Genomic DNA, 25811 nt, shown 5'->3' on the forward strand with positions numbered 1-25811 from the left:
AAAGCAAACTTAGAATATGCTTACTGCAAGTGGTCCAAACCCCAGAGCAGCATAAAGCCTCCCAGGTGAGGGGGAGCCTTATAGGCAAGCTAGCATATAAGTAAAGACAATTTTTATTTGATAGAGACCCAAACATCTTTTTGTGTCTATTTTACTTGGAATGTAATTTTTTAGCCACGTGAGCTTGTGCGATGTTCTGGCTGGTCTCTACATTGTGTTGCAAAGGCCCAGCCGTTAACAACTGTTAAAAAATTGTGCCTCACCCTTGTTCCTTTCGTATTGTGATTCCTTGAATATGGGTAGAATGCGCCTAGTTCCATCCAGCGAATACACAGCTGATACTCTGAGTCTTCGAAGAAGCCACAGATATCGGCTCCTGTCTGAAAGTTTCAAAATGACCCGATTGGGATACAATAAAATCATGTACAGCATCAAGGTGATTAAATGTAAGGTAAGAACTCATTAGCTTACATAAGATATTCCAAAGAGACTGAACTCCATCATACCTGAAAGGAAAAATAATTCAATATTACTGGCAGTTGTTTTGGGGTTTTTTTGTCCCCCTTTGGTATGCTAATGCTCACATAGATAATGCTTGTTGTAATGCTGAATGAGAAGAAAAAAAAAAAGCAGCACTAATCCCAGTATGTCATGTTTTTCTGCTACTGAGAGAAATGGGAGCTGATTGGTTAGGAACACAGAAAAAAATGAGGGCAGGACACAGGGCACAAAAGTGGTTGGTCCCAAGGAAATAGAGGAGTTCCTAGCACCTGATGCAGAAGTAAAGAAGTGAAAAGAGGAATTGACCACAAATTATGGTTCCTCAATTAAATTGCTTACTTGAGATAAAACCACATAAATACTAAAAGCAAGCAGATGAAGGAGAAGAAGTAACTGCATACAGTAAATTGAATACAGATACTTTTCTTTTTCATACCAATAACAGATTTAGTTAGCTGATTCCAAGCTGCAGTATTATCACCGAGCCAGTGTCCTGCCCATCTTCCACTGCTGGGATATGTGGAACGGGTGATAACGACCCCACGCTCGTTGGTGGCACTCTGCAAAGCTCTGACATTGAAAATAGAGCAAAACCCAAATTACATGAGAAATATTACATGGGAGTTTATTATATAAGATTATCTGAAACTAAAGGGCTTATATTTTCATAGTGGAGGGCATTGCTTTGTGCATGAATATGCATACATCCAATGCACGTGTGCTTTTTATGGCCATTTACTGCAATTCGCACATCGACAGTAGCTCAGCAGCGTCAGCCAACCTGTAACTGGAAAAAGAACAGGCAGGCAAGGACATGTTAAAATCATAGAATTATTGAACGTTTTGGGTTAGAAGGGAAAAGATCATCTAGTTTCAACCCCTTGCCATGGGCAGGAACATCCTCCACTAGACCAGGTTGCTCAAAGCCCTGTCCAAAATGGCTTTGAATGCTTCCAGGGGTGAGGCATCCACAACTTGCAGATGTAGCCCAACTTGCATTTTTACTAAGGTCTCCATGATGTGTTCCAGGGCACATCATTCCTTTCTTAGCATACCTGAAAACTTGCAGCAGCAGTTAAAAATAATTCAGCAAACATCATATCAAAAAGATCATAAGGGGCAAAATAGAGGTGCCGGGACTATTGGACCTGCCAGTTGCCAACCTGTCCAATTGCCAAAAAGATATTAGAACAATAAAATAAGTAATAGATCTGTAATAACTTCAGAAATACCAAGATGACATGATATCAATATGGAATGACCAACATGGATTTGTCTGGAAGCAACATACTAAACCAGCTGTTTTCTTCTTGTGGCAAGTAACAGGCCTTACAGTGAAGGAGTGACTACCAATGTGTGCGACTACCTTAGCATTAGCTGACCTCTCAGTCTGATCACATTTGGCTTCCTTGTAAGCAGAAGGGATTTCAGCCAGAGATTAATTAAATTTTGAGGATGGTGGGACTTATTTTTCTTTCCCAAATTAGAGGCGAATACCTACAGGGTGGGAAACATGCAGACACTTTGGTTTGGGGTATAAAAAGAAACAGCTAGCACCAGGCAAGGGCTGCCATGTACTTCTAAGGATGCTCTGGCACTAAACTGCTATGGCCTTGCTAAGGATCATTGCTATAGGGAGAGGAGACTGTGTCTTGCTGATGACTCAGGAGAAGAGCTCTTGAGGTCTGGGAGGTGTGGGTGTGAATGAGCTGAATGGAGAACCAATTAACCAAGTAACCCCATTCCTCAAATACTTAAAAAAAAAATTAAATTTTCTTAAATAAACCCTTGGTCATTGCTGCAAAGTACCTGCAGACACAACCAAGTAAGCTTAAGGGGAAAAAACCCCCAAAATCTCTGAGTTCAGGGGAATTTATGGTTCCTGGTTGCTCCACTGAAGATATGAGCACCTTTCTCTGTAGCATATGCTGTTGGTCTATGCTGTGTGACTGGCATGGATGTATTACTGCTCCACTTTCTTAGAACTCCTTTGCAGCCATGCACGCACTGTGAATCATTACAGCAAAGTACTAAACCACAATACTAGTCAGAAAGCTTCACTGTTTAAATCACACTGCTTTCCAATGCTAGCTCCACAGTAATTGTCTAAACAGCTGCTTCAATAATGCACTATTTACTTATTTTTCTACTGGATTTGCAGCTTTAGTGACACTATAATTACAGAAAAAATGCACAAGTCACTTTAATTACTGTAGTAATTGAACTAATGTGCTGTAATTATTTCTTCCAAGACAAACAGTAAGTTTTCTAGTATCTTTTATTTCTTTGTAACATGCTATCCAACATTTTCAGCCTCTGCTTAGTTTGCTCTACTTCAACAATGCTTTGGAAATTACAGATAAAATTTCAAATGTAAAGGAATTGTATATGATGCATAGAACTGCTCAAGGATGAGCATGGCCTGAGTGTTTTGCTGACACAAGGTGCCAACTCTGTGCTCCAGGGCTGAGCCAAAGCTGTATCCGTGAAAAGCAATTACATGTCTTCTGTTGCACAAGTACTCCTTCAGTTACTACCAAAGAATAAATTGGGAACTGAGATACATATATTTTTTGTAAATAACATTTTCTATAAATTTCAAGTGTGAGAATATCTGTAAAAGGTGTGTAAGTTATAATAGTTTCTCTTATGGTACCTCTCAAAACAGAAGGAAATATTCCACTACATTTCTGTTCATACTTACTTAATACAGAGAAATGCTGGTAATTTTCCTCTTACTGTCAAATTATTGTCTACTTACAGTGCCCAAATTGCATGTGATTTGGCTGGCAGCAGAAGTATCAGATATTCCTTCATGTCCTGTCAGCAGTTTCACTTTTGCCTTGACTGGCAGTGCTGCAATGGCATGGTGCCACATATAACATCCACTTAGTCAAAAATTCAAGCAGCCTTAATATTTTATTTCTTTTTGGTAAAGGTAGGAAGGTCTATAAAGTTGTTCAGACCTCTACAGAAACACTGTTCCTTGCTTACTCATTGAATTGGAGATGAAACAGCAAATATATTATCATTAGATCAGATGTTATCTATAGCAGGCTGGGGTACTATTAAAAAAGGAACAGATAATGAGATTTGCCTTGGAACTGAGAAAATAAATTCTTAAAAGTCAAGCTTTATTCACACAGCTTGCAATTTAAAAGACACCGTTTCCCCCTTTCACTACTACTCAATTTGTTTTAAATAGAGGACATAATCAAGCCCTTTTTAAATTAACATTGTTAAAAAGCTATATTCGTTTTTCCTCACTGGTTGTACAGTGTAAGGTGAAAACAATGGCAGTGCTAGGAGTAAACCAGGCCATGCCAGCCAAACCTAGAAACAGGAAGTATGTTATATTTTAATTACAATAATGATGTGAGACTGTCCTGGAGTAATTACTGCTCCCAAGAGCTGATCAAAATGTTCAGACCTGTTCTCCATTCTGCCTTCTGAATGAATACCTCAGCAGTCTTTGGTTTGACTGCTCCCATTTACAATGCAGAGCATCACCCTGGCTTAGCCTTGGTGGCTGCCTCATTATAGAAACCTCTGCTGAAAAGGCAATATCTTGTGTTTGAATATGTTGGGACAAGGAAACACTCGATGGCGAGTAATTACACCCAAATTAAACTATATGAGAAATAGCACCGTAGCCATCTTATTTCATAATCCAGGTCAGTAATTAAGCTTGCACAACATAACGTTTATACAGATGAAGTCCTTGGAACAGGTATACCAAGAATTGCTCCCCAGCTGGGCAAGCAGTAAGTTTCTTTAGTACCAGACTTGAGTAAACTGTCTTTAAAATGTACCTTGAAAACTGTATCTGCTCAGGATCAGTAATTTTAAAGCCACTAGACTCAAAACAAAGACTTTGCCTGCTTGTCCTGAGACAGTCAGTGATGCAGCTCCAGGTGTAGACATGCTTGACCAGGTATGGGGTTTTTCTTCTAGCTCGCACCAGTTGCAGAAGGTATTTATTGTAGTGAAATCACAGAAGCACAACTTCCGCTCAGAACTGTGCAGACCCAGTTCCCCTTCCGCACATCTCTTCCAGCAGCTCAGGTTCATACCACCCTGCCTGTACCATGGGTGGGATCGCTGTGCTAACTGGGCAGTAGAGGGACTGAAATAATCGCAACTGCCAGAGATATGAAGCTGCTGCTTAAACTTTTGAACATCAAAGTCCACTTCTAGCTGAACTGAAGAATCAAAGAGATTGGAATGCAAAGAAAGATTTCTCGGGCATGTTAAATAAACTGATGAAAGTTTGCCTCTAAGAAATAGACACAGAATATTCACGTGTAACACATTTTGGAGACAATGAAAAAGTATGCAAACTTCACTTACTCTAGGGTAGGTTTTGTTTGTGACCATCCATAAAGACAGTGGACATCGTAGTGTCTAACTGGGGTACCGTCTGGAAGATATTGTTGACCTTCCATGCATGGAGTTTTGACAGTAAGTCCATCTGACCGATATCCCAAATCTAATGGAAACAGAACAAAAACACTTACTTCTTAATAATGAACATGCAAAATGTTTATGAATGATTAGAGTTACTTTTTCTTAATTTTCATCATTTCATAGCCAGTCTCTTTTAGGCATGTATACTGCCAATTATTTATTTATTTATTTATTTATTATAAAAATAGCATTTCCAAAATAGGATATTTCTAATGTTCCTATGTAGGCATCTAGTTCGGTAAGTATTTTAATAGATCAGTTACAGATGTTCTTACTAAAGAGGTTCAAAGAGTACAGAGTAGATCCAAATGCAGAAGACATTGCAAATCTTTGTAAACATCTTCAGATCATCCATATGTACAGAGAAAATGGGTGTGGCAGGGAGTATGGTCTCTGTCTGAATATTGACTTCCTTACAATTCCTTAGAAACTATTCATAATAACTGAAAACAAGAGTAAGCATCAGGAGTACGTTAATAAACCATTAATAAATAATTACTAATTAGTACATAAGTACATAAGTACATTAGTACATAAATACATAAGTACATAATGTACACTATGTACATTAGTACGTAAGTGTAAAGCACTTATGTAAAGCCAAGCTAAGAATGCTAAGTATTTCAAGTATTTGACTGTATAGATAATGGTAATTATCTATTTTAGCTGTATTATATATATATTATCTATTCTAGCTGAATGATAATGAGAGGAGACACAAGGATATTTTCTAAATTTTAATTAGTTTCGTTATTCATCTGAGAAAACTGCAAAACAGAGAACTGCATTCTTTACCATGCCTAAAGCAAAGAACCTAGATCTAAATCAGGTATCAAAATCCATATGCAGGCAACTAACTGAGAATAACTTTATTTTTAAAAATGCCATGCAGTTACAGCTCCCACTGAAATAGATGGGGTTAAAATGTATCCATACTCTCAGAACTAAAGGGCCACTTTCAGTTAGGAGTTGTGGTCTTATATACCTAACTTCATGTATTTACGCCACATACACCATATCAGAAATTATGTAGTAACCATAGTGACCTAAAACTTTTAAGGAGTAATCAGACTTACGAGGCACATATGGTGGCATATTTAAGAGCTCATTTCTACAGCCGCCAATGGCACCATTCAGAAAAGTTGCTGGTTCATTCATGTCCTAAAAACATAGAGCAAAACCTGATTGATCGTATTTGCTTCAAACCTACAAAACACACCAAATTCTAAATTACAAACAAGCAGCATTGTAGAAGAAGCCCTTGCAGCTGTAGTTTCAGTCTGCCATTCCATGTTTTCTTGTCAGAATCATAGAATCATAGAATAGTTAGGGTTGGAAAGGACCTTAAAATCAGCTAGTTCCAACCCCCCTGCGATCACATCTAATGTGATGCCACACACTAGACCATGTCGCCCAAGGCTCTGTCTAACCTGGCCTTGAACACTGCCAGGGATGGGGCATTCACAACTTCTTTGGGCAACCTGTTCCACCGCCTCACCACCCTCACAGTAAAGAAATTCTTCCTTATATCTAACCTGAACTTCCCCTGTTTAAATTTGAACCCATTACCACTTGTCCTATCTCTACAGTCCCTGGCATGGTGCAGGGACAAGGAGCCACAAAGCGTTTCAAGGGAAGAACTGTGAGTCTGTGCTGTTTCCCCTTTGCACACTGTCACTGTGGAGGAAGAAAGTCACAATATACCAAGGCAGTGCAAGTGCACAACCTAAAGCCAAAATGGTGCCTTTGGTTGAGGGATCAGGTTCTGCCTGGTGCTCTGATTGCTTTCCCTCCAGCCTATATTTTTTATTTTACCTAATGGCAATTCAACACCAGATACTCTCTGAGCTTCATCAGTAGTACATGTACTGTGTAATTTCTCTGCTAGTGTCTGGCAGAGAAAAAAAATAAAAACCCAAACAGAAATTGAATGCATTTCTACACTTACAATCCACAAGCCATCAAACTTGATGCTTCTTGAGGTGTTGGTGGGATTGTTGTAGAACTCCAGGATTTCTCTCTTCCACCACTGTGCTGTGGAATTGCGCAAGAAGTCTGGGAAAGCAGTATGTGCTCCGTAGATCTGTAAAAATAGTAGGAAAACAAAACAGATACATGTTTGAAAGCATCCTGCTGTTACAATATTGGAATTTGTTTAAAAAACCAAATAAGTTATTTCTTCACTAACTTTTTTGGCTCTATTAGGAAGTCTAGCAAGTTTCTGCACCTTATTCTTCTTACCAGATTCATGAACTAATTTGCTGCTATTTTCCTTAATTCATGTGCTGCTCTGTCTATATTTGAGTCAATAAGCAAACCATAGCAATATTTACCTCTATTTGGGTTTGCTCAGGCAGTGACTCATTGACTTCTGAACCAGGAAGAAATGGCCAGACCTAGTAGGACAAAGGACATATTATTATAAAATAATCAAACCACACGGAATGAGCATCAGCAACAGACAGATATAACCATTCTTCCCTGATATCTATGTGAATGACAACACAAACTGAAGGCAATTAGTTTGTAGCATTTATTACATGTGTCATTTACAGCCAGGTCTGAATATGCCATACACAAACTTAAGGCAATTAGTTTGTAGTATTTATTACATATGTCATTTACAGTCAGGCCTGAATATGCCATGAACAAACTTTCTCACTAAGGATAGCACTGAAGCCTAGCCTGTCATGGTGTTTACTTGGATACAGCATGCCTCTACCATCACCATTTTTTAAGAACAGTACCTTGGAAAATATAATGTCATCGGTATTGGGCCATTTTATGAAGACATCATCCTCCACACCTCTTGAGAAGGGAGGATAATTGGTTTCATTTCCAGATATGGTTGGATCCTATAATTAAAAACATTTTTACCCATATGCTCAAAAAACAATTTTACAAGTGCTGTTGAATATATTCTGCATTCTGCAATGATATATTGAAGTTAAAGGTAGTATTCAAAACTGACCAGGATAATGATAAATCTCATTCCTTCTTCTTTTATTTTGTTAACCAGAGCTGGTAATCCATCAAAGTCTGTGCCAATGGTGAAGTCCAGTTGCCTTTCCATATAGTCAATATCTGCGTATTGGATATCCTGCAGTTAATAAATAAATAAATAAATAAAAAAATTCTACTTTGCCAAATATAAATTTATTGAAAATCTGCCAAAATAAGTTACATACTGAACTTCTGAACTGTAAAATTGGAAGCAGCTGTAACTTTAAGCTAAAGCTATTAAATGAATATTACACATCCTATCAGCAAGTCCACTACAAAATAAACCCTTCACTGCTGCATCTAGTCTGAGGGTAGAAATTAATACATGACAGAGAAAAAAGTCCTGGATTTGTACATACGGGTATGTACACAGAAACTGTACATATGTTACCACATCTGTAAGGAAATGGTTTAAACAGTTGTTTTGTATTGAAATTATGATGTTTATTACATTTAAAATGAAGAGTCATATTCAATTTACAGTATAATTTTGTTAGATATAGGTGCTATTCCACCTTTCCCAGCAACAACCTGTGCCAAATCATAGCTGATAAGACACAAAGCAATATGCTACAGAATCATAGAATCGTAGAACCATACCACTGAAATGATGCTGATTCACTTTTTTTCTTGCTTGTTTTTCTTGTTGATCACTGCTGTTTCATAGCCAGCATGGCTAGAGCCCATGACTGCCTAAGGCATCTGGGTGCTGCTTTGATATGAATGATAAAGAAATTACAGCAGCCTGTGGCCTACATTTAACATGGCTCAGAGTGTGCAGAGATGTATGAAGGTAATGGTTTTAAATTAAAAAAGGGGAGATTCAGGCTGGATGTGAGGAAAAAATTCTTTACTATGAGGGTGGTAAAATACTGGAACAGGTTGCCCAGAGGGGTGGTAGATGTGCCATCCCTGGAGACATTCAAGGCCAGGCTGGATGTGGTTCTAGGCAACCTGATCTAGATGAAGATGTCCCTGCTCATTGCCAGGGATTGGACTAGATGATCGTTGAAGGTCCCTTCCAACTCAAACTATTCTGTGATTCTCTGTTTAGCTCTGGCATAAAGATAGTCTGTTCTACTCTACCATGGTGGGGGTTTTGATTTTGTGTTTTTAAATGGTCTTTGTTAATACTAAGAAGCCAAAAGTTCAGGCGTGAGTTCAGATGTTAACTGCTACCAGCTTACATAGGGAATCTCAGCTGCCTTCATGTCCTCCACCAGCTGGGCAATTTCTGAGTCATTCTTGTATCCATAGCGGCACAACTGGAATCCCAAAGCCCAGTAGGGTGGCATCACTGGTCGTCCAATCAGCTAAAAATAAGAAAGAATATTTGTGGTGAATAGCTGAGATGAGTAGAACAAACGAAACCAACCAACTAAACAAAAAACAGTTTGTAACAGAGTAAGAATCCTACTGCAGTGTACTCCTGGACAACAAGTTCTGGAGTTGGGCCCAAAACCATGTAGAAGTCAAGGATTCCTCCTATGGTGCGGTATGTCAGGGCAGGTGCTGGCTGGAATGTCACATCTGGAAAAGGAGGAAGTGAAATGAGAAAAGGGTTCCTGGTCTTGCCACTGTTGCAAAACACTGATCATAAAAAAACACTGAGAAAATAAATCTAACGTTTTCTTACCCATTGCATTGCTGTTAAGCAAAAGAACTCCATGGGCATTACCATCTTCTTCAAGAGCCATGTAAAATGGCTGATAACCATAGGAATTCAACTTGTACTGCAAACAACATAGAATACATTTTACTAGGGAAATATCAAGCATTCACTAACTTACATTTATTAATACATTTCATATAAGATGAGACATGACTACCAAACATACGACAAGTAAACTCAAAAATTATATATTTATACCCTACACACCTACAAAGCATACCTACAGAACACCACTTTCAACTTCACAATTTGAGTCAGTTTTCTTCAGACTGACCAGGAAGAAAGGAAAGCAAAGATATTACTGCCTTTAACACTTGCTAATGAGAAAGTGCTTCCCCAGGAGAAAACTTTCCCTTCTTTTCAACAGTTCCAGGTATCTGTATAATCAGAAGGTGCTGATGGCATTCTGTTCACTTTCATTTACTCAAAAATATATTCAAATCTGAACTGGAAATTCAACTATTTCATTGGTCATTCCCTCAAAACTGCAAACATTGTGCTATCTCATAGCCAATAACACAGGTATAAACATAGACACAAGATTTCTGATTTACCTCTGTAAATACTAAATTAATCCCAAAGTAGTAGGAGTTCTCCTGACTCATGTCTAGCTTTCAGAATAATTAGCTGAGAAGAATAAAAAAGGAGGAATGTGGGTTTATTTCTAAGCCATTTTTTGTCTTCTGACATCTGACTCCACACATTGGTCTTGCTGGTCACAAAGAATATGTTTAGAGAAGACCACTGCCATTGAGACACCATCCAAATTATAAGCCATGATAAATACAATCAAAGCAAATATATGTATCCAGTACCAGCAGGCATCCACTGGACTTTGAAGTCCTGCTGGATATCTGCATACCATCAGCATCATTGGTCCAAAAGTCACATTTGCTTCCACTTACACCAGGAGGCTGATCCCTTGTGAACATTCCCCAGGTGTGCCAGCTCATGTTACGTCGAAACATGGTGTGCTCAGTTTCTCCAAATCCATATATATATTGGGATGCTAAACGGGTGGAAATCTGAATGAACATGTCACTGAACGTGAAGGTGGGTAGCTGCGAATCCCAGCTAAAATGGAAAGAAGAAAATAAAAGCAAGAATACAGTGATTTCAGGGCTGTGTTTAGCTAACACTTTTTTTAGGCTATTCTTTTGCTCTGAAAATCTCATTCTTCAGTAAAGGTGGAATAAAGCTGTTACGGTTATGGAGAAAACTTTAAGCACATGAAATGGGGATGTCTAAGAATTCGATACACAGTTTAGAGACACAAGTCCTATGTGTTTCTCAGAGAGATATATATTATACACAGGCATCATGCATGCCAAGTTGCATCATATTTTGGCAATTTAGTGAAAAAAAAAAGTTTCAGGAGAGTATAATCCTCTTTTCCTCCCAGGCTGATCCTTGGTGCCAAATGGAATACAGTAAATAAGGTGCTTTTTACAGTTCACTGCACTTTTTGTGCAGATTACACTGAAACTGTATTTGTTGTAAATCAGCATGTTTACAGTCAGAAACCAAACTGCAGCCTGATGGTGCTCTGCCAAATAATTACATCATTCTAAGAGGTTGAATTGTAGTTTGAATGATTACTCTGGTTGGCAAAAAGAAACTGAGCTTGCAATTAAGTTTTGGGTACTTCTTTAAAAAATTACATAAGATTTTTTTTTTTTTTTTAAATAAAAACCATAGCACATGCAACTGCTAACATCATTGTTCTCTGTTTTTTAGCTCCGACTTCAGCTTAATCAAGGAAAAAAATGAAGCTCCTATCAGACTTATTGGCTGTCATGTTACCAAAATCCATCTGCAGGTTAGTTAAGACACTAGTATTTTTTTTCCAAACCATTCATCAAAACCAAGCCAAATGATCAGTCCTTAATGATCAGTGCTGTGGTCACCTGAGGAAAAATTTAGGAAGTGTGGAAAATTGTTGTGCCTCTCAGACAACTGGGAACTGCACAAGAAATGGTCTTTGGAGTTGTCTGTGTTCCACACTTCAACATGTTGTAGAGGTCTTTTAGCAAGTGTCAGACTATGAAGTGACCAGGGAGAAACCTTAGATAATTATGAGAAAAAAACAGGATATTGCTTAGGGCACTTTCTCTTAACTCTCCCTGGTCAGCATTCTCACACAATGCAATGGTGAAACCACCTCCACTGGAGCAGCATCTGGCATTTGGCAGACAGAACCATTTAATAAGGGTACAAGAGTCAGTCTTAAGGTAGTTAGAACATAGTACACAAGGAAATGGTTTGGCTTGAAAAGAGCTAACTAAACGAAATGAAATAAAAGAAAATTACTATGGCTTACATGACTCTTCCTGTGCTTTTGCGACGAACTTGTATACCAAATGGTTTTTTCTGAAGTGATACTTCATAAAGTCGTTCCTCATCCGTGCTTGTTGGGGAGCTTGGGAGATTTAGTGGTACTGGAACCTCATATCGTGCGTTTTGATAATCATAGATCTATAAAGTAAAAATCAATTCATTTCAATAAATGAGTTGTTTGAAATCTTATCTATAGTAATAGAAATCTGAATCTGATAGGAAATTGTTGAAAACACTTCATGAGTGTTTTCTTTCAATATGCATTCTTTGACCAATTCATTCACAGTAATTTGGGGAAAAAACCCAAACCTTAAGGATTTATTTTGGATCAGGAATGGATTGTCTAATTATTTATATGAATTTAAGGTATATACCTGTATTTAAAATATAGTTATATATATGTATATAAAGTGAATATCTTTCTGATTCATCTTTTAAACAACTTTGATAGATTCTTTTTAAAGTTTACTGTATTCTGAAAGCTGACAGAAGTTAGTTTTCTATGCCTAGCTGCTTTAAAGCATCATAATTATTTCAGTATTATTAAATGCACAATAATAAATTATGGTCTAAACAATAGTGTATTACAAATTTTAGAATAGTAGAATGATTAACTTAAAAATAAACTGTATGGTCATGATAATGCTTATAGATGAATTTACCTGTATATTAATAAAATGTCTTCAGTTCCAGAGTTTGTGGCTGACATTTTAGATATACATTGACATTATACCTTTGATTGATATAATTTCATTGTAAAACTGAGTACAAAATTCTAGGACAAAAAAATATGCAAGCTAAGAGCAATAACAGTTGATTAGAAGGAGAAACATATTTAGGCAAGGGTGTTACAGTCTGTGTAATATAAAACAGACTAGACAAAGCCCTTATAATTTCTATAAATAAGGCTGTTTTTAACAGTGGGACATTGCATACTCATAGAAATTCTGGAATGACATTACCTTAAATTGCAGCATGTGGTTGAGATGATATTTCACCTCCAAGCGTAGTGTACTTATTGGGGTAGTGTAATCCTCATTAGCTTTGGTATTGGCACTGTTTAAGATGAGGTTGGCTGCCAAGCCTGATGAGGTGTATTCTACTTGATCTACAGAATAAGCATTGTCGGAGCTGTAATAGCAGAATGGACTACCCGAGTCTGATGTTGTCTGATGCAAATAGAAATAGGTTACAGGTTAGTAAGCTACACTGTCCTGCTGCATTTTTTGTTAATTATTAACATGGAATCCAAAGCTCCCATTTTTATTAGATATCTATCAAATGTAGAATTTGTGGAAAAACTTATTCAACTAGTGAACAGAACCCATTGATCTCTACACTAAATCAAATATAAACAAACAATCCAGTGAAGGCTGTACAAATAGTTCAGTCAGGAAACTGAATGCTTGTAATATGAAGGTGAATTTAATTTCCCTGTATCTGTGATCTTCAGCTCAATCCCACAACATAGGTTAGTGTTGGCCGCTTACAATTCCTAAAGCTTCCTCCCTTTTAATCCCATTGCTCTCTGGTCCCTGTCTGCCTTCAAGGGGATGTGCCCAAAACTCATTTTGGGTATTCAGATGAGACTTTTCCATTGGCTTTATTCACACAAATTACCCTTAAAATATCCACTGAGAGTTACATCCTATTTATTGAAGATCTCCTGATAGCAAGATCAAAATTACTTTGTTTGCTGCTACAGTTGGACATAAACACTCAAACTAGGTATTCTGAGGACACAGGAGCTGGTGTACATTAACGCATTCGCCTTTCACCTCTGGATATTTGCCATCAATCCTGCCTAGTTTTTCACATGAAACTAGGTCTGCTCTGCACATTTTGTTAATGAATATTTATTCATCTGCTTTCACCAAAATCAAAGCATCTTTCAACTAGAGCAAGCATTCAAACCATACTCGGTTCATAACAGGACCAGAGTTTCGTTTCACAACAGTCATTTCCAAATGTCCAAAATTTAAAAAAATATTCCTAATAGTGCAACAAAACCAGGGCAGTCCAACAGCCACTCCAGCTGTTGCTGATTCAAGAGTAGTTAGCAGAGAATGTTGGTTTTCATAGTTAGGAGGTATGTCCAGGCTGTAAAATTTAGATTTAGAGGATCATGGAGTAATTTAGTTAGAGGGACCCTCTAAAGTTTAACCCTGCCAGGGCACACAGCTCCCATATAATATCCCATTAATATCCCATGGGATATTAATAAATGAAGCATTAATAAATGTTAAAGAACTGCATGTCAGAGATTATGATTTCAAAATAGCTACTCAATATGGATATACGCAATTAAGTTCACTTAAGAATCAAAACTTTTGGTGGATTTAAGGATTTCCTCCCAAACTGAGATCCAGAGGAATCAGTTTGATTTAAAATATACTTGAGTGACTATGAAGATGCAACAAAGGCGATACGCTTTGCAGGCCACAGTGCCAGTGCAGCAGAAGAGGTAGCTGAAGATACTATTCTATTTTTTCATAACTCTAATAAAACTTTTTTCCATCTTTCAAAAAATACCACATTTTAGCTCGATTTCTGAAAGGCTTCGGAAGAGCTTTCATAGTTGGCAACTACCTTAGTTTTAGTGAGGTAAATAACATCTGCTAGTACAGCTGATGTCTGTGCCCCCATTTTATTTAAATCTGACAAATCTGCCAGACTGTTTTTCTTTCCACTGTAACAACTATAAAGAGAAAGCTATGATCCTGAAAATGTTTCTGTCTCATTAATTTAGAGAAATTATTTTTGCTTACATCCCAGACACAGCCAAGTTGTTCACATTTTTCTTGCGTTGGATCGGGACTGGGATAACAATCAAACCTTTCATTGACACTCAGTTGTTGAGTCCATTCTACTATGTAAGATTTTCCTAGTTCAAGCTGAAGTCCTGTTATATGAGCAACCTGTAAATATTAAACAGTAAACAGTTAATAAATCCCACAGCACATCCATTTGCCCTTCAGTCAGCAGAGAACAATACATTTTGTTACATGTCAATTCACAAAAAAACTTGTAACCTTTGATGTAGTCTCATTTTTACAAACACACACAACTGATATGCTTGCAGATAAAATCTAAAAAATTAAGAATCTAAAAAAAAATGAGTCAGTCCCACAGCTTCCATAAAGCAGGAATAAAGATAAGGGCACAGCTCCTTCATGTTTGGAAATGTGAATGCAAGAAGTAAAACGAAATAGTTTATTTTGATTCAGTAACTGAGATAGCATAACAGGTAATTCAGGTGCTTGCAATAATTAAGGAGGGTGTACAATGCAAATTCAAAGCAATGCCGGAACTATCTTTGGTGTGGGAAAGCACTTGCATGAAAGCTTCCCACTAGCAGCAGCGCGCTTGCTTTGCACATGAATGCACTGTGTTGCTGCTTTCCGGATTCACCTTGTGAAAAATTCTGCATAAAGTGATAAAGGAGGTTTAAACAGTGTGCTTGATTTTGTTTTAAAAATCAATGCATAAATATTCATTTAAAACATAAGTATTTGTAACCCTCCTCCAATATTAAAATGAAATCATAAAGCCATTCCCCCTCTTAGACACCAAATGTTGCTACATGAATAACTGCATGACAAAATTTCCTGTTGCACCGAGGGTCTGAGAGAAAAATTTAGATGCGCTTTCTGTGCAGCTGAGTTGAATGCAATTATACTTTTGCTCTATAATAAAGTAGATGTCATATTTCATTGAATCGACATGACTACTGAGTGCTGTCCTTTACAATGTATAAAATAAAGTGATGCAATTTCATAGATGTTTACTTTCTGTTTTCCTGTTCTTTGTGTTACCTTTTCTGAAGGATAATAGGTGATATTATGTGGAGAATATTCCACAACATTGTTCTGAGATACAGTAACTGCCGTTATTTCCTGAAGCGATCCCAATATCTTGATTTCTTCAAACATCAAGTTGTTTGGATCAGCATAATTGCTGTTTATAGCAGTCATATTTAGAACATTCTGGAAAAAAATACAGTGAGCACATTTTTATTAAAAAAACTCCTGTCAAAATACTCCTGATTTAACAATTTTTTCTAAATCTTCATGTTGCAGCACAAAGTAAGCCAACAGTTTTTTTCCCTAAGATATTAATTATTACCCTGCTTATTATCACAGTAATGCTTCTCACCATGTATATAGTATGCTTCATAGTTGTGTTCCAGCTTCCTTTTTTAACTTGTTTCAGAAATAAGGCTGTCAGATGTCTGTTACAGGCAGTTAACCTCTACTCTGCTGTGATCTTGTGGGGTTCTAACAAGTGAAGGTTCATATTCACTTTTCCTGATATAAAAATACCCGTTCCAAGTCAATTCCATTCCTTATTATATTAAAAGTCGAAACAATGGAACTGTACCATGGCTGGCACATGTGCCAGTGTGTAAGTAAGTTCCTTATTACTCTCCATGTGAAAGTTTATGTTAATTTTTAATTCAACATCATTACAGCCAACTAATGACTTTGTTACAGGAGTTTCAAACTCCAACAGTAACTGAGGTGTCCTATCTACCAATGATTACATGATTAAAGAAACCCCCACTAACGCGTGTGCTTCCACTCCCATGTTCTCATGCATTCTTTCTCAGTTGCTGCCCTGGTGTTCCACCATGGCAAAGGAAAGAATACCCTTAGCAGACATTATTGCTATTATTATACTAAAAATATGCTATTGTAGCACTTGGAGTCCTTGTTATATGGTATCTTGGGTCAATATTGAATAGAAACACTAGTTGGACTTCACTCGGCCATAAATTAACCCTGCCAAGGACATTTCAGTTTAAAAAAAATCAAACCCCTAAAACACAGTCTTGAAGTAGATTCTGTGGGTACAGACAAGGCATACGTCTCCCTCACTCTTTGGAAACATTCAGCTAAATTTTTACCGTATATGATTTTTTTCAGTATTTTGAGAATCATAAAGACTACATTCACCACCTTCTGGACTCTGTTTTAGCTACCACTGATGCTTAATATTCCTCTTGTTCAATAAACATGGCTGCTGAGTTTATTATTATTATTATTAAATAGGAGTTCTTTAGATTCTTATGTTAACTAGGAGAAGAAAAACCAGCAGATTTTCGTCCCAGTTACATGACAGTGTTTTGAACATGACTTCTCTTTGATTTTGTCAAATATTTTGCTTCTCAGTAAATCTTATAGGAGAATGAGGAGGGAGAAAAGAATGGTCTTTGGAGGTACTACTGCTAACATTGAAAATGATTATAAGATCTTTTAAAATAAAATACTTACATTGGAAACTGTGAACTCATAGTAAATGTAGGCTTTACTGTCAACTGTTCCTAAAAGATAAAGAAAGAAGTTACACTTGTAGTGCGGGAAGGAACAGCATTAAAAACAGGACTGTGCCACTACTAGAGACCCATGTATTTCCAATTATTATCATTACTGCATTCAGAGACTGCACTGAGCATTTCAAATATTTACTAGTGTTTCTTTGAGGGATGGAAATGTCTCTTCTATTTTTTTCCTTAGGCCAGCCTCCCAGGATGTCTAATTTTCCACATTTTCCAAAAATTCATTGAACCCAGCTTTTCTGAAATGTACTGTTTTTTTATTTTACTGTTATACCTTCTTATACCTTCTCTTAAATGTAGATGAAGGGCTCAAATATAATCCTTTAAAATGCCCTAAATAGTGCTTTTTAAGCAAAAATGACAACAATAATAGTAATAATCTCTGCCACAGAACTGTAAGAGAGGAAATAACATCCAGCTGGGAAAAAGAAATAGAAAAGTTGAGTCAATCTGGCATTTTTTCCACCATGTACGTAAGGCAAAATAATGTCATTGCAAACAAATTGTAAACAGTTTCCCTGAGAGAGTGCAACCTGTAAATTTTGGTCAGGAAATAAACTCATAAGATGTTTTATTGTTTTGTTTCTTAACAGAAGTGAGTACAATAATAGCTTTGTTATTTTAGGCCTTGACAAAGGAGTACGTATAGCTGTCGCCCATACCTATAGCAGCCACCCAATGCCTTCAATATTTATGGCAGCAATAACCAGCCAAATCACAGCTCTATTTCTTAAAAGCATCCCAAACTTCCACAAAATTAAAAAAAAAAAAAGTAGAGGCTTGACTATTTTTCCGGGTGATATGATTGGTACAGTGAAAATAACAAGAGAGAGATCCACAGGTTGAATGCATAATGTAGAGGACAATATAGGTATGCAGTTAGGAAAAGGGGATGCAATTTTGAGTGCCAAGACCTGACTGCTTTCATGGAAGCTGAGTTGGAGCCCTGGTCCCTACACGAGTGAAACAAATATATTGTGACAAAGGATAAAGGTAGCTTTTAGCAAACAGAGAATAAGCCAGAGAAACCGGACTGCTTAAGTGTCTAGAAGAAGGTGGTTAGTTGTATCAGAAGATGTTAATCTTCTGTTAGTTGTATCAGAAGTAAGAATGTACGAATTCAGATACCGCTGTGGATTTACAGCGGTGAGGTTAATTTACATGGGACAATCTCTGTCATCTCCTGAATATCTGAAGATCTCTCCTGAAAAGACGCATGCATAGGCACACACCTGGTGTATAAAATACCTCCATGAATCACTGCCTGCAGGACCTCTAGTTAATTTTCAGGATTATGAATTAAATGCACATAAAATTGCGTGTCATTATTTGCATTAGCAAAATCATAAGCATTACTTATTTTTACCTCAGTGGTAATATGACTCCAACTTCATTTTTATCGGTACATTCTTATTGTTGCCAATTTCCTATTTTTTTAAACTACACTTTTTTCAATGTAGCTAAAGGAAACTCTGGCACTTTTGCCGCTGACAGCAGTCTATGGATACACCATGGATACACGAATCAGAGGAGATCGGCTCTACTTGAAATGCAACACTATGAACTGGCATACACCATAAACTGAAGTCCTTAGCTTTGAATGTTACGGTTTGTTGCAAATAAAACAATAAAATCTGTGAAATGCAAGTCCTTAAGTCATTTTATACAAGCCTGAGCATTTTGTAAAACTTCTTCAAAAAATCATTTCAGAAGAACCCTTTGAACTGTTTGCTGGCTTTTCTAAAAAGCATAGAATAAAATACAAAGGCTGCAAGAGCAGCCTAAAGTGTTTAGGTTTAGACACTTCATTTTTCAAAATTTCCTTCATCTCAAGATTAAAATGAAGTATATGTCTATGAGTATATAAGGGAAAAGTTTTTTCCATTGCTCTAGAATGACCTCTGCTTTCCTCAGACATGCATGTTTTTCAAGAATAAATTTGATCTGATATTAAAGCCTTGTTTGTTTGGTTTTAATTTTACCTTCTGTTGAATTAAGTGGTGACCTTAATTTTACAGTAAGAAAAAGGAATGTATGTTGTAAATTGCTGGAGAATGAAAAAAAAATGGTGAGGTAAGTGCTATCATTGCCAGTTCATCATGATAACTGCCTTCTCTGAGCAGTAGAGAAGCCAATGAGGAGAGGTGCAATGCTGGACCTTGTTCTCACCAGCAAGGAGGGGCTGCTGGGGAACGTGAAGCTCAAGGGCAGCCTTGGCTGCAGTGACATGAAACGAGGGAGTTTAAGACCATTAGGGCAGCGAGGAGGGCACACAGCAAGCTCACTACCCTGGAATTCCAGAGGGCAGACTTTAGCCTCCTCAGGGATCTGCTTGGTAGAGTACCATGGGATAAAGCCCTGGAGGGAAGAAGGGCCCAGAAAAGATGGATAATATTCAAGGATCACCTCTAAGCTAACGAACAATGCTGAAGTAATCAATGGTTTTTTGGCCTTGGTCTTCACCAGCAAGTGCTCCAGCCACACTGCTCAAGTTGCAGAAGGCAAAGGCAGGGACTGGGAGAATGAAGAACCACCCACTGTAGGAGGACATCAGGTTCATATCCATCTAAGGAACCTGAAGGTGCACAAGACCATGGGACCTGATGAGATGCATCAGCAGGTTAAGTGTTCAAGCCACTATCCATCATAGTTGAGCAGTCGTGGCAACCCAGTTAAGTTCTCGTTGACTGGAAGAGAGGAATCTGAAGCCCCATTTTTAAAAAGAGAAAAAAAGGAGGACCCAGGGGACTACAGGCTGCTCAGTCTTACCTTGGTGCCCAGCAAGATCATGGAGCAGATCCTCCTGGAAACTGTGCTAAGTCACATGGAAAATAAGGAGGTAGTTGGTGAGAGCCAACATGGCAAAATTGTGCTTGACAAATTTGGCAGCCTTCTGTGTGGGGTGACAGCGTTGGTGGATAAGGAAGAGCCACTGATGTCTCATCTACCTGGACTCATACAAAGCATTTGACACTGTCCCACATGGCATCCTTGTCTCTAAACAGAAGAGACATGAATTTGTCAGATGGACCACTTGGTGGATAAGGAATTGTCTGGAGGATCACAGTCAGAGTTCCAGTCAACAGTTCAATGTCCAAGTGGGACCACTGACAAGTGGCAGGTCCTTGTTGAGGCCTGAACTCTTTAGCATCTTCAACAAGCTGGAGAGGTGGGCCTGTGCAAACCTCATGAAGTTCAACAAAGCCAAGTGGAAGGCCCTGCACCTGGGTTGGGGCAATCCCAAGTACAAATACAGGCTGGGTGGAGACTGGATTGAGAGCAGTCCTGAGGAGACAGACTTGGGAGTATTGGTTGACAAGAAACTCAACATGATCTGGCATTGTGTGCTTGCAGCCCAGAAAGCCAACCGTATCAAAAGGAGCATGACCAGCAAGTTGAGGGTGGTTATTCTCCCCCTCTACTCTGCTCTGGTGAGACTGCCCCTGGAGTACTGCATCCAGCTCTGGGGCCCCCAGTATAAGAAGGACATGGAGCTGTTGCAGCAAGTTCTTAGGAGGGCCACGGGGATGATCTTAGGGCTGGAGCACCTCTCCTATAAAGACAGGCTGAGAGAGTTGGTGGTGTTCAGCCTGGAGAAGAAAAGTCTCCAGGGAGACCTTAGAGCAGCCTTCCGGTACCTAAAAGGGCCAACAAGAAATCCGGAGAGGGGCTTTTTATAAGTGATAGGTCAAAGGGCAATGGCTTTAAACTAGAAGAGGGTAGATTAAGATATTGGGAAGAAATTCTTCACTATGAGGGCAGCAAAAAACTGTAACAGATTTGCCCAAGAAGCTGTGGCTGCTGAAGTGTTCAAGACCAGAATGGATGTGGCTTTGAGGAATGATTCTGAGATTCTGTGATCCTGGTCTAGTGGGAGGCGTCCCTGCTCATGGGAGGGGGTTGGAACTAGATGACCCTTAAGGTTCCTCCCAACCCAAACCATTCTATGAGTCTGTGATCACAAGAGATGACGTTGACAGGCCTTGCATATTTAGAGTGACTGTACAAGGAGGAAAGAAGTTCTCTGGCATCTTTCCTAAAGGAGAGATTGGTAACATGACAAATATAGCCCATACATGCTTACTCACATGCTTATACCACTATGCTGTGGAAAACACGCGGCGTAAAAAAAGTTGGCTGCAACAGCATACTTTGGAGGTAACAAAATTTCTATTGTTTTCATGAGCAATTTAAATAATTCCAGAGGGTGAATAAAAACTAGTGCTAATTTTTAATCTTCTACCAATTCTTAGCGTCAACCACTAATTATGTGCATTCTTGCACCCATTGAAACCGATCTGTATGTATGCCAGAATATGGCTTGACAGCATGGTTTAACAGTCAGCATGCTAATATACCAAACCTTTACGTATTTAAGGCCATAGTGAAACCTGAACAAGTGAAAACTAAATTAGTAACCATTACAGCTTCCCAATTAAAAGTGGTGAAAAAGTAATGCTCAAGTATTAATAGCATGCTACAATATTCACAATGTCTTATTCTTGCTCCATGAAATCAGCAGGATGATTGAAACTTGTACGCATTAATGTTTTGCTAAGGATACTTATTTCACAATTGTTTACTGCTCACCTGTAGATTCTCCATCATCCCAGAACAAGTTCCCCGAAGCAGCACTGTTGTCATCCAGGGCAATTATAAGTCCCATTGGATTCTTGCGGCTGTTGAAAGAGAGATTTTCTATCTTACATCTGTAACAAATATCAAACCAGTCTTAATACATCCTTTGTGTTCGTGTTAAGAACGCGACACTCAACAGGGCTGCAATACTTTGGGAATTACCTTAGATTAGCCCTTGGCTGCCTTTCATTTTCATGTCAATGGATTAAAACACATGGCAAGTTTACAAAATGCTATGCAAATAAACCTGGAATTAATCACTGCACCTGTAATGTAAACAGTTGTGGAAGTGAACTGTGGCTCACAATTCTCCCCATATTTCAAGGTGAAAATGCTAAATACAATGGGCTGCTACTGCTTTGTAACCTGAAAGTCCCGAGTAGAGTCTTGAAAAAAAAAACCCATAAAACCACTCAGTTTTACGGCATACCTTGCAACTGTTGTGTTAGCTGGTTGTTGAGTAGGGTAGATATAGCCCCCTCGCAAATGGAGTCCCAGTTTGTCTGCTGGCAGGTACATGTCAGTCCATTCTTTTCTCTCTGAGATTTTTGCTCCCTTATTGACAGGGAAATAAAAGAGAATGGGTACGTTGCATTACTCTCTGCTGTGAACGTTTTCTTATGTCCTGAGATTTATTTTAATGCTTCCTTTTAGAAAAGGTTCAAATTATGTAAATATCTACGTGCCAATGGGCACATAAATGCATTGATTCGTGCACTTAACCCACCACCCTTCATCCCTTGTCTCACCATTTCCTTCCTGCAGGGTTTACTTTAGGTTTCTGTCACCAAAGCAGGGCTGAAAATCTTATTTCATGACATCATCATTTACAAAATCTCCCCACAGTTTCCACTGCATTTACTTACCGTATCATACTCATACCACACTGCATCAGGAATATATGCTTGAATTGAAACCACACCCTGAAAGATGAAAAAGAAATGATATCCAGAAAGGAAGAGAACAATCCAAGCACAATTTCTGCAAAGCTACTGGGAGACCACTGAATCAACACTTTACAATGCAGCAGCTCATTGACTGCAACCCGAAGTCACAAAGCTTCAAATTCAGTAGCTCAGATCATACCCACAAGTATCTCTGCATCTTCTTTATTTTCCCCTTTTTTGGGCTGGCATCTTTCAGATCCTTACTTTCATTTTATGTATTTAATAAATATTTTGGTTTTCTCCATGCATATGTGTTACTGGCATTAACAGTCACTAGTTACAAGATTCTGCCACAGAATAAGCCACAATCTGTTTTCTTGTTGCACCTCAGACAAGCTGAAAATCAGCAAGAAATGCTGATTCTGATGGAAGTTCAGAGATAAAACAAAGTTGAGGTGAATCAGGATATGAGACCAGATGATTTTGACTCCGTGGAGAACTGGAAAATAGGAGCTGGGTTTTATAGCACAAAGTGCAAGATTTTCCATTCCAGCAGTGATAAAACTGTGCTGTGGGCCCTCTCACTGGAAGTAATAAATGAAGAAGGAAACAAAAAAGGAAAAAGAAGGAAAACTTAAGCTTGTTAGGAATCCGTCCACAGGCTTAAGTCAGTAATGTGATGTATCCATGAAAAAAATAAATACAACCCAAGGATCTAGGAAAAACCATGTTTGCACTGGGGATAGAGCTGCATTAATGCTATTGAATGAGGCCCTCCGCGATCACTTTGCTAAAAGACTTTACAGGTCTGGTCAAGACAAAAAGCTGAGACTAGAACAGGACCAGAGCAAATTTCCTGGGATCCTTGGGGCCTACTTTTGTGGTTCAGCTTGTTCAGCATTAAAAAGGAGGGGGAGTGTGATTTCAGCAGGAAAGGCATGTATAGTAGAGGAGCTATAACCTTTAAGCTGAATAACAGAATTGTCACAAGACTAAACAACAAAGGTTCAGAACTTGAAGGTGGTTTCTAATCAGAGGAATAACATAAATAGTGTAACTCTGGGATTTTACGCTGCAGCCCCCTGCCAGAGAAAAGAGCTGGAGCTGGTGCCTCAACGTGTCCGTGTGCCCTGTGAAGTGGTTAGGAGATAGGTACCAAAACAGCCAAACCTACCGGATCAAGTACAGGGGAAATAAGCAGCCCAGGACCCCACAGGAACTGCTTATCGATACTCCATGTCTCTTCATCAGAGTAGAACCTGGGCAAGTGGGAAGTATATAGCAGTAACTGTGTTTAGGAACTACACCATCATCAGCAACCCCAAGATTTCAGGGCAATAACTGTCTAAATCATGACTGTAGAGTGGCATATCAAAATTGCCTTTTTAAAAAAATCTTACTAGTTTAGTTGGTATTCTTTACATATGTGTGAAAGTGTAGGTGTGCGTGTGTCCTTGATATAGCTTATTTACGTTTCCAGGCAAAGAAACTATACATATTCTAATATGTATATTTATATATGCATACATATAAAATATATAATGATTATATAAAATACATTTAATATTATATATTAATAAATTATGGTATAAATTATATATCTAATATTTTATTATAATGAATAATTTTGTTAGCTGACAATAACATCTCATAGCAGCTTGCAAGAGTGACTGACAATTACATATGCATAGATGGAGAAATTACAAATAATTTCTGATTACTTCAAAATGGTATTTCATGAACTGAGAAGTTCGCAGAATCACAGAATAGTTTGGGCTGGAAAGGACCCTCAAAGATCATCTAGTCCAACCCTCCTGCAATGAGCAGGGACATCCTCACCTAGATTAGGTTGCCCAGAACCACATCCAGCCTGGCCTTGAATGTCTCCAGGGATGGTGCATCTAACACTTCTCTGGGCAACCTGTTCTAGTTGTCTATATATATTCCAGTGCACATTTTCATAGTCTTCAGGAAGTCCATAACAACATTTAATGTGTCTGATTGTTTTATTCCTCATAAGACTATCATAAAGGCTGATGAGTAAACTTACTCATGCAAAAGTGGCCGTACAACTGTGTCTCCTTGAGTATGAGCTTTATAAAACAGTGTATACAGGTAGGGCAGCAAAGTGTAGCGAATGTTCAAGTAATACTTGGAGGTTTTCACCAACATTGAATCAGGTCCAAACGCAGCCGGATCCTGAGACTGAAAACAAATATCGTGTTGTGGTTGTTATTATTATTATTTTCATAATGCAGAAAACTTTCTGACAAACATGTGATAAGTGGGTGCTGTTTCAGAGAGGCAGAAACACAAAGGTGCACAACTGCACAGTGTTCACCTTTTTGGTGCTGTGACCTAAGGGCCTAATCATAGAATCATAAAATCACAGAACCATAGAATCACAAAACAGTTTGGGTTGGAAGGGACCTTAAAGATCATCTAGGTCCAACTCCCCTGCCATGGGCAGGGATACCTTCCACTACACCAAGTTGCTTAAAGCCCCGTCCAGCCTGGCCTTGAACACTTCCAGGGATGGGGCACCCACAACTTCTCTGGCAACTTGTTCCAGTGCCTTACCATCTTCACAGTGATTAACTTCTTTCTAATATCTAAATCTACCCTCTTCTAGTTTAAAGCCATTAACCCTTGTGCTATTACTTGTAAAACTCTCCTCTCCAGATTTCTTGTAGCCTCTTTAGGCACTGGAAAGCTGCTGTAACGTCTCCCCAGAGCCTTCTCTTCTCTAGCTGAACAACTCCAGCTGTCTCAGCCTGTCTTCATAGGAGAGGTGCTCCAGCCTTCTCCAGCAGTACTCCTCTTAGCTGCCCATGTTTTGCATTGCATGTCCCTCCTACCAATCTGTGAGGAGGGCACATCAGAGTTAGCCCAGTTTTCATCCTGGTGTGCAATTAGGTGCACACTAAAGGGCTCCTACAGTCCGTCAGATGGGTCTCACAGCAGTGAG

At 38.5% G+C, this 25811-nt stretch overlaps 1 protein-coding gene across 4 annotated transcripts in view; it reads right to left on the bottom strand.

Annotated features, from left to right (window-relative positions):
• The window catches only part of LOC115612026 (maltase-glucoamylase, intestinal-like), a 57391-nt gene that overhangs the window by 10025 nt on the left and 21555 nt on the right, over positions 1-25811 (bottom strand). For 3 of the 4 annotated variants that reach the window (XR_003992854.1, XM_030495817.1, XM_030495818.1), the window contains exons 17-39: positions 24894-25048; positions 24018-24102; positions 22823-22879; positions 22387-22511; positions 21909-21997; positions 17254-17303; positions 15796-15966; positions 14749-14898; positions 12943-13149; positions 11964-12118; positions 10549-10717; positions 9608-9704; positions 9389-9501; positions 9159-9284; positions 7940-8068; positions 7716-7823; positions 7302-7364; positions 6917-7051; positions 6045-6129; positions 4852-4990; positions 938-1071; positions 472-506; positions 264-380 (exon numbers count right to left, since the gene is read on the bottom strand). Coding sequence is in view for 3 of the 4 variants with exons in the window: in XM_030495817.1 (XP_030351677.1) it covers positions 264-380; positions 472-506; positions 938-1071; positions 4852-4990; positions 6045-6129; positions 6917-7051; positions 7302-7364; positions 7716-7823; positions 7940-8068; positions 9159-9284; positions 9389-9501; positions 9608-9704; positions 10549-10717; positions 11964-12118; positions 12943-13149; positions 14749-14898; positions 15796-15966; positions 17254-17303; positions 21909-21997; positions 22387-22511; positions 22823-22879; positions 24018-24102; positions 24894-25048 (2694 nt within the window). In the remaining variant the exon portion in view is untranslated. The remainder of the gene's footprint in view (positions 1-263; positions 381-471; positions 507-937; positions 1072-4851; positions 4991-6044; positions 6130-6916; positions 7052-7301; positions 7365-7715; positions 7824-7939; positions 8069-9158; positions 9285-9388; positions 9502-9607; positions 9705-10548; positions 10718-11963; positions 12119-12942; positions 13150-14748; positions 14899-15795; positions 15967-17253; positions 17304-21908; positions 21998-22386; positions 22512-22822; positions 22880-24017; positions 24103-24893; positions 25049-25811) is intronic. The other variant, XM_030495819.1, reaches the window with a different exon arrangement.

The sequence above is a fragment of the Strigops habroptila genome, chromosome 8 (genome assembly GCF_004027225.2).
Source record: "Strigops habroptila isolate Jane chromosome 8, bStrHab1.2.pri, whole genome shotgun sequence".
Taxonomy (NCBI): Eukaryota; Metazoa; Chordata; class Aves; order Psittaciformes; family Psittacidae; genus Strigops; species Strigops habroptila.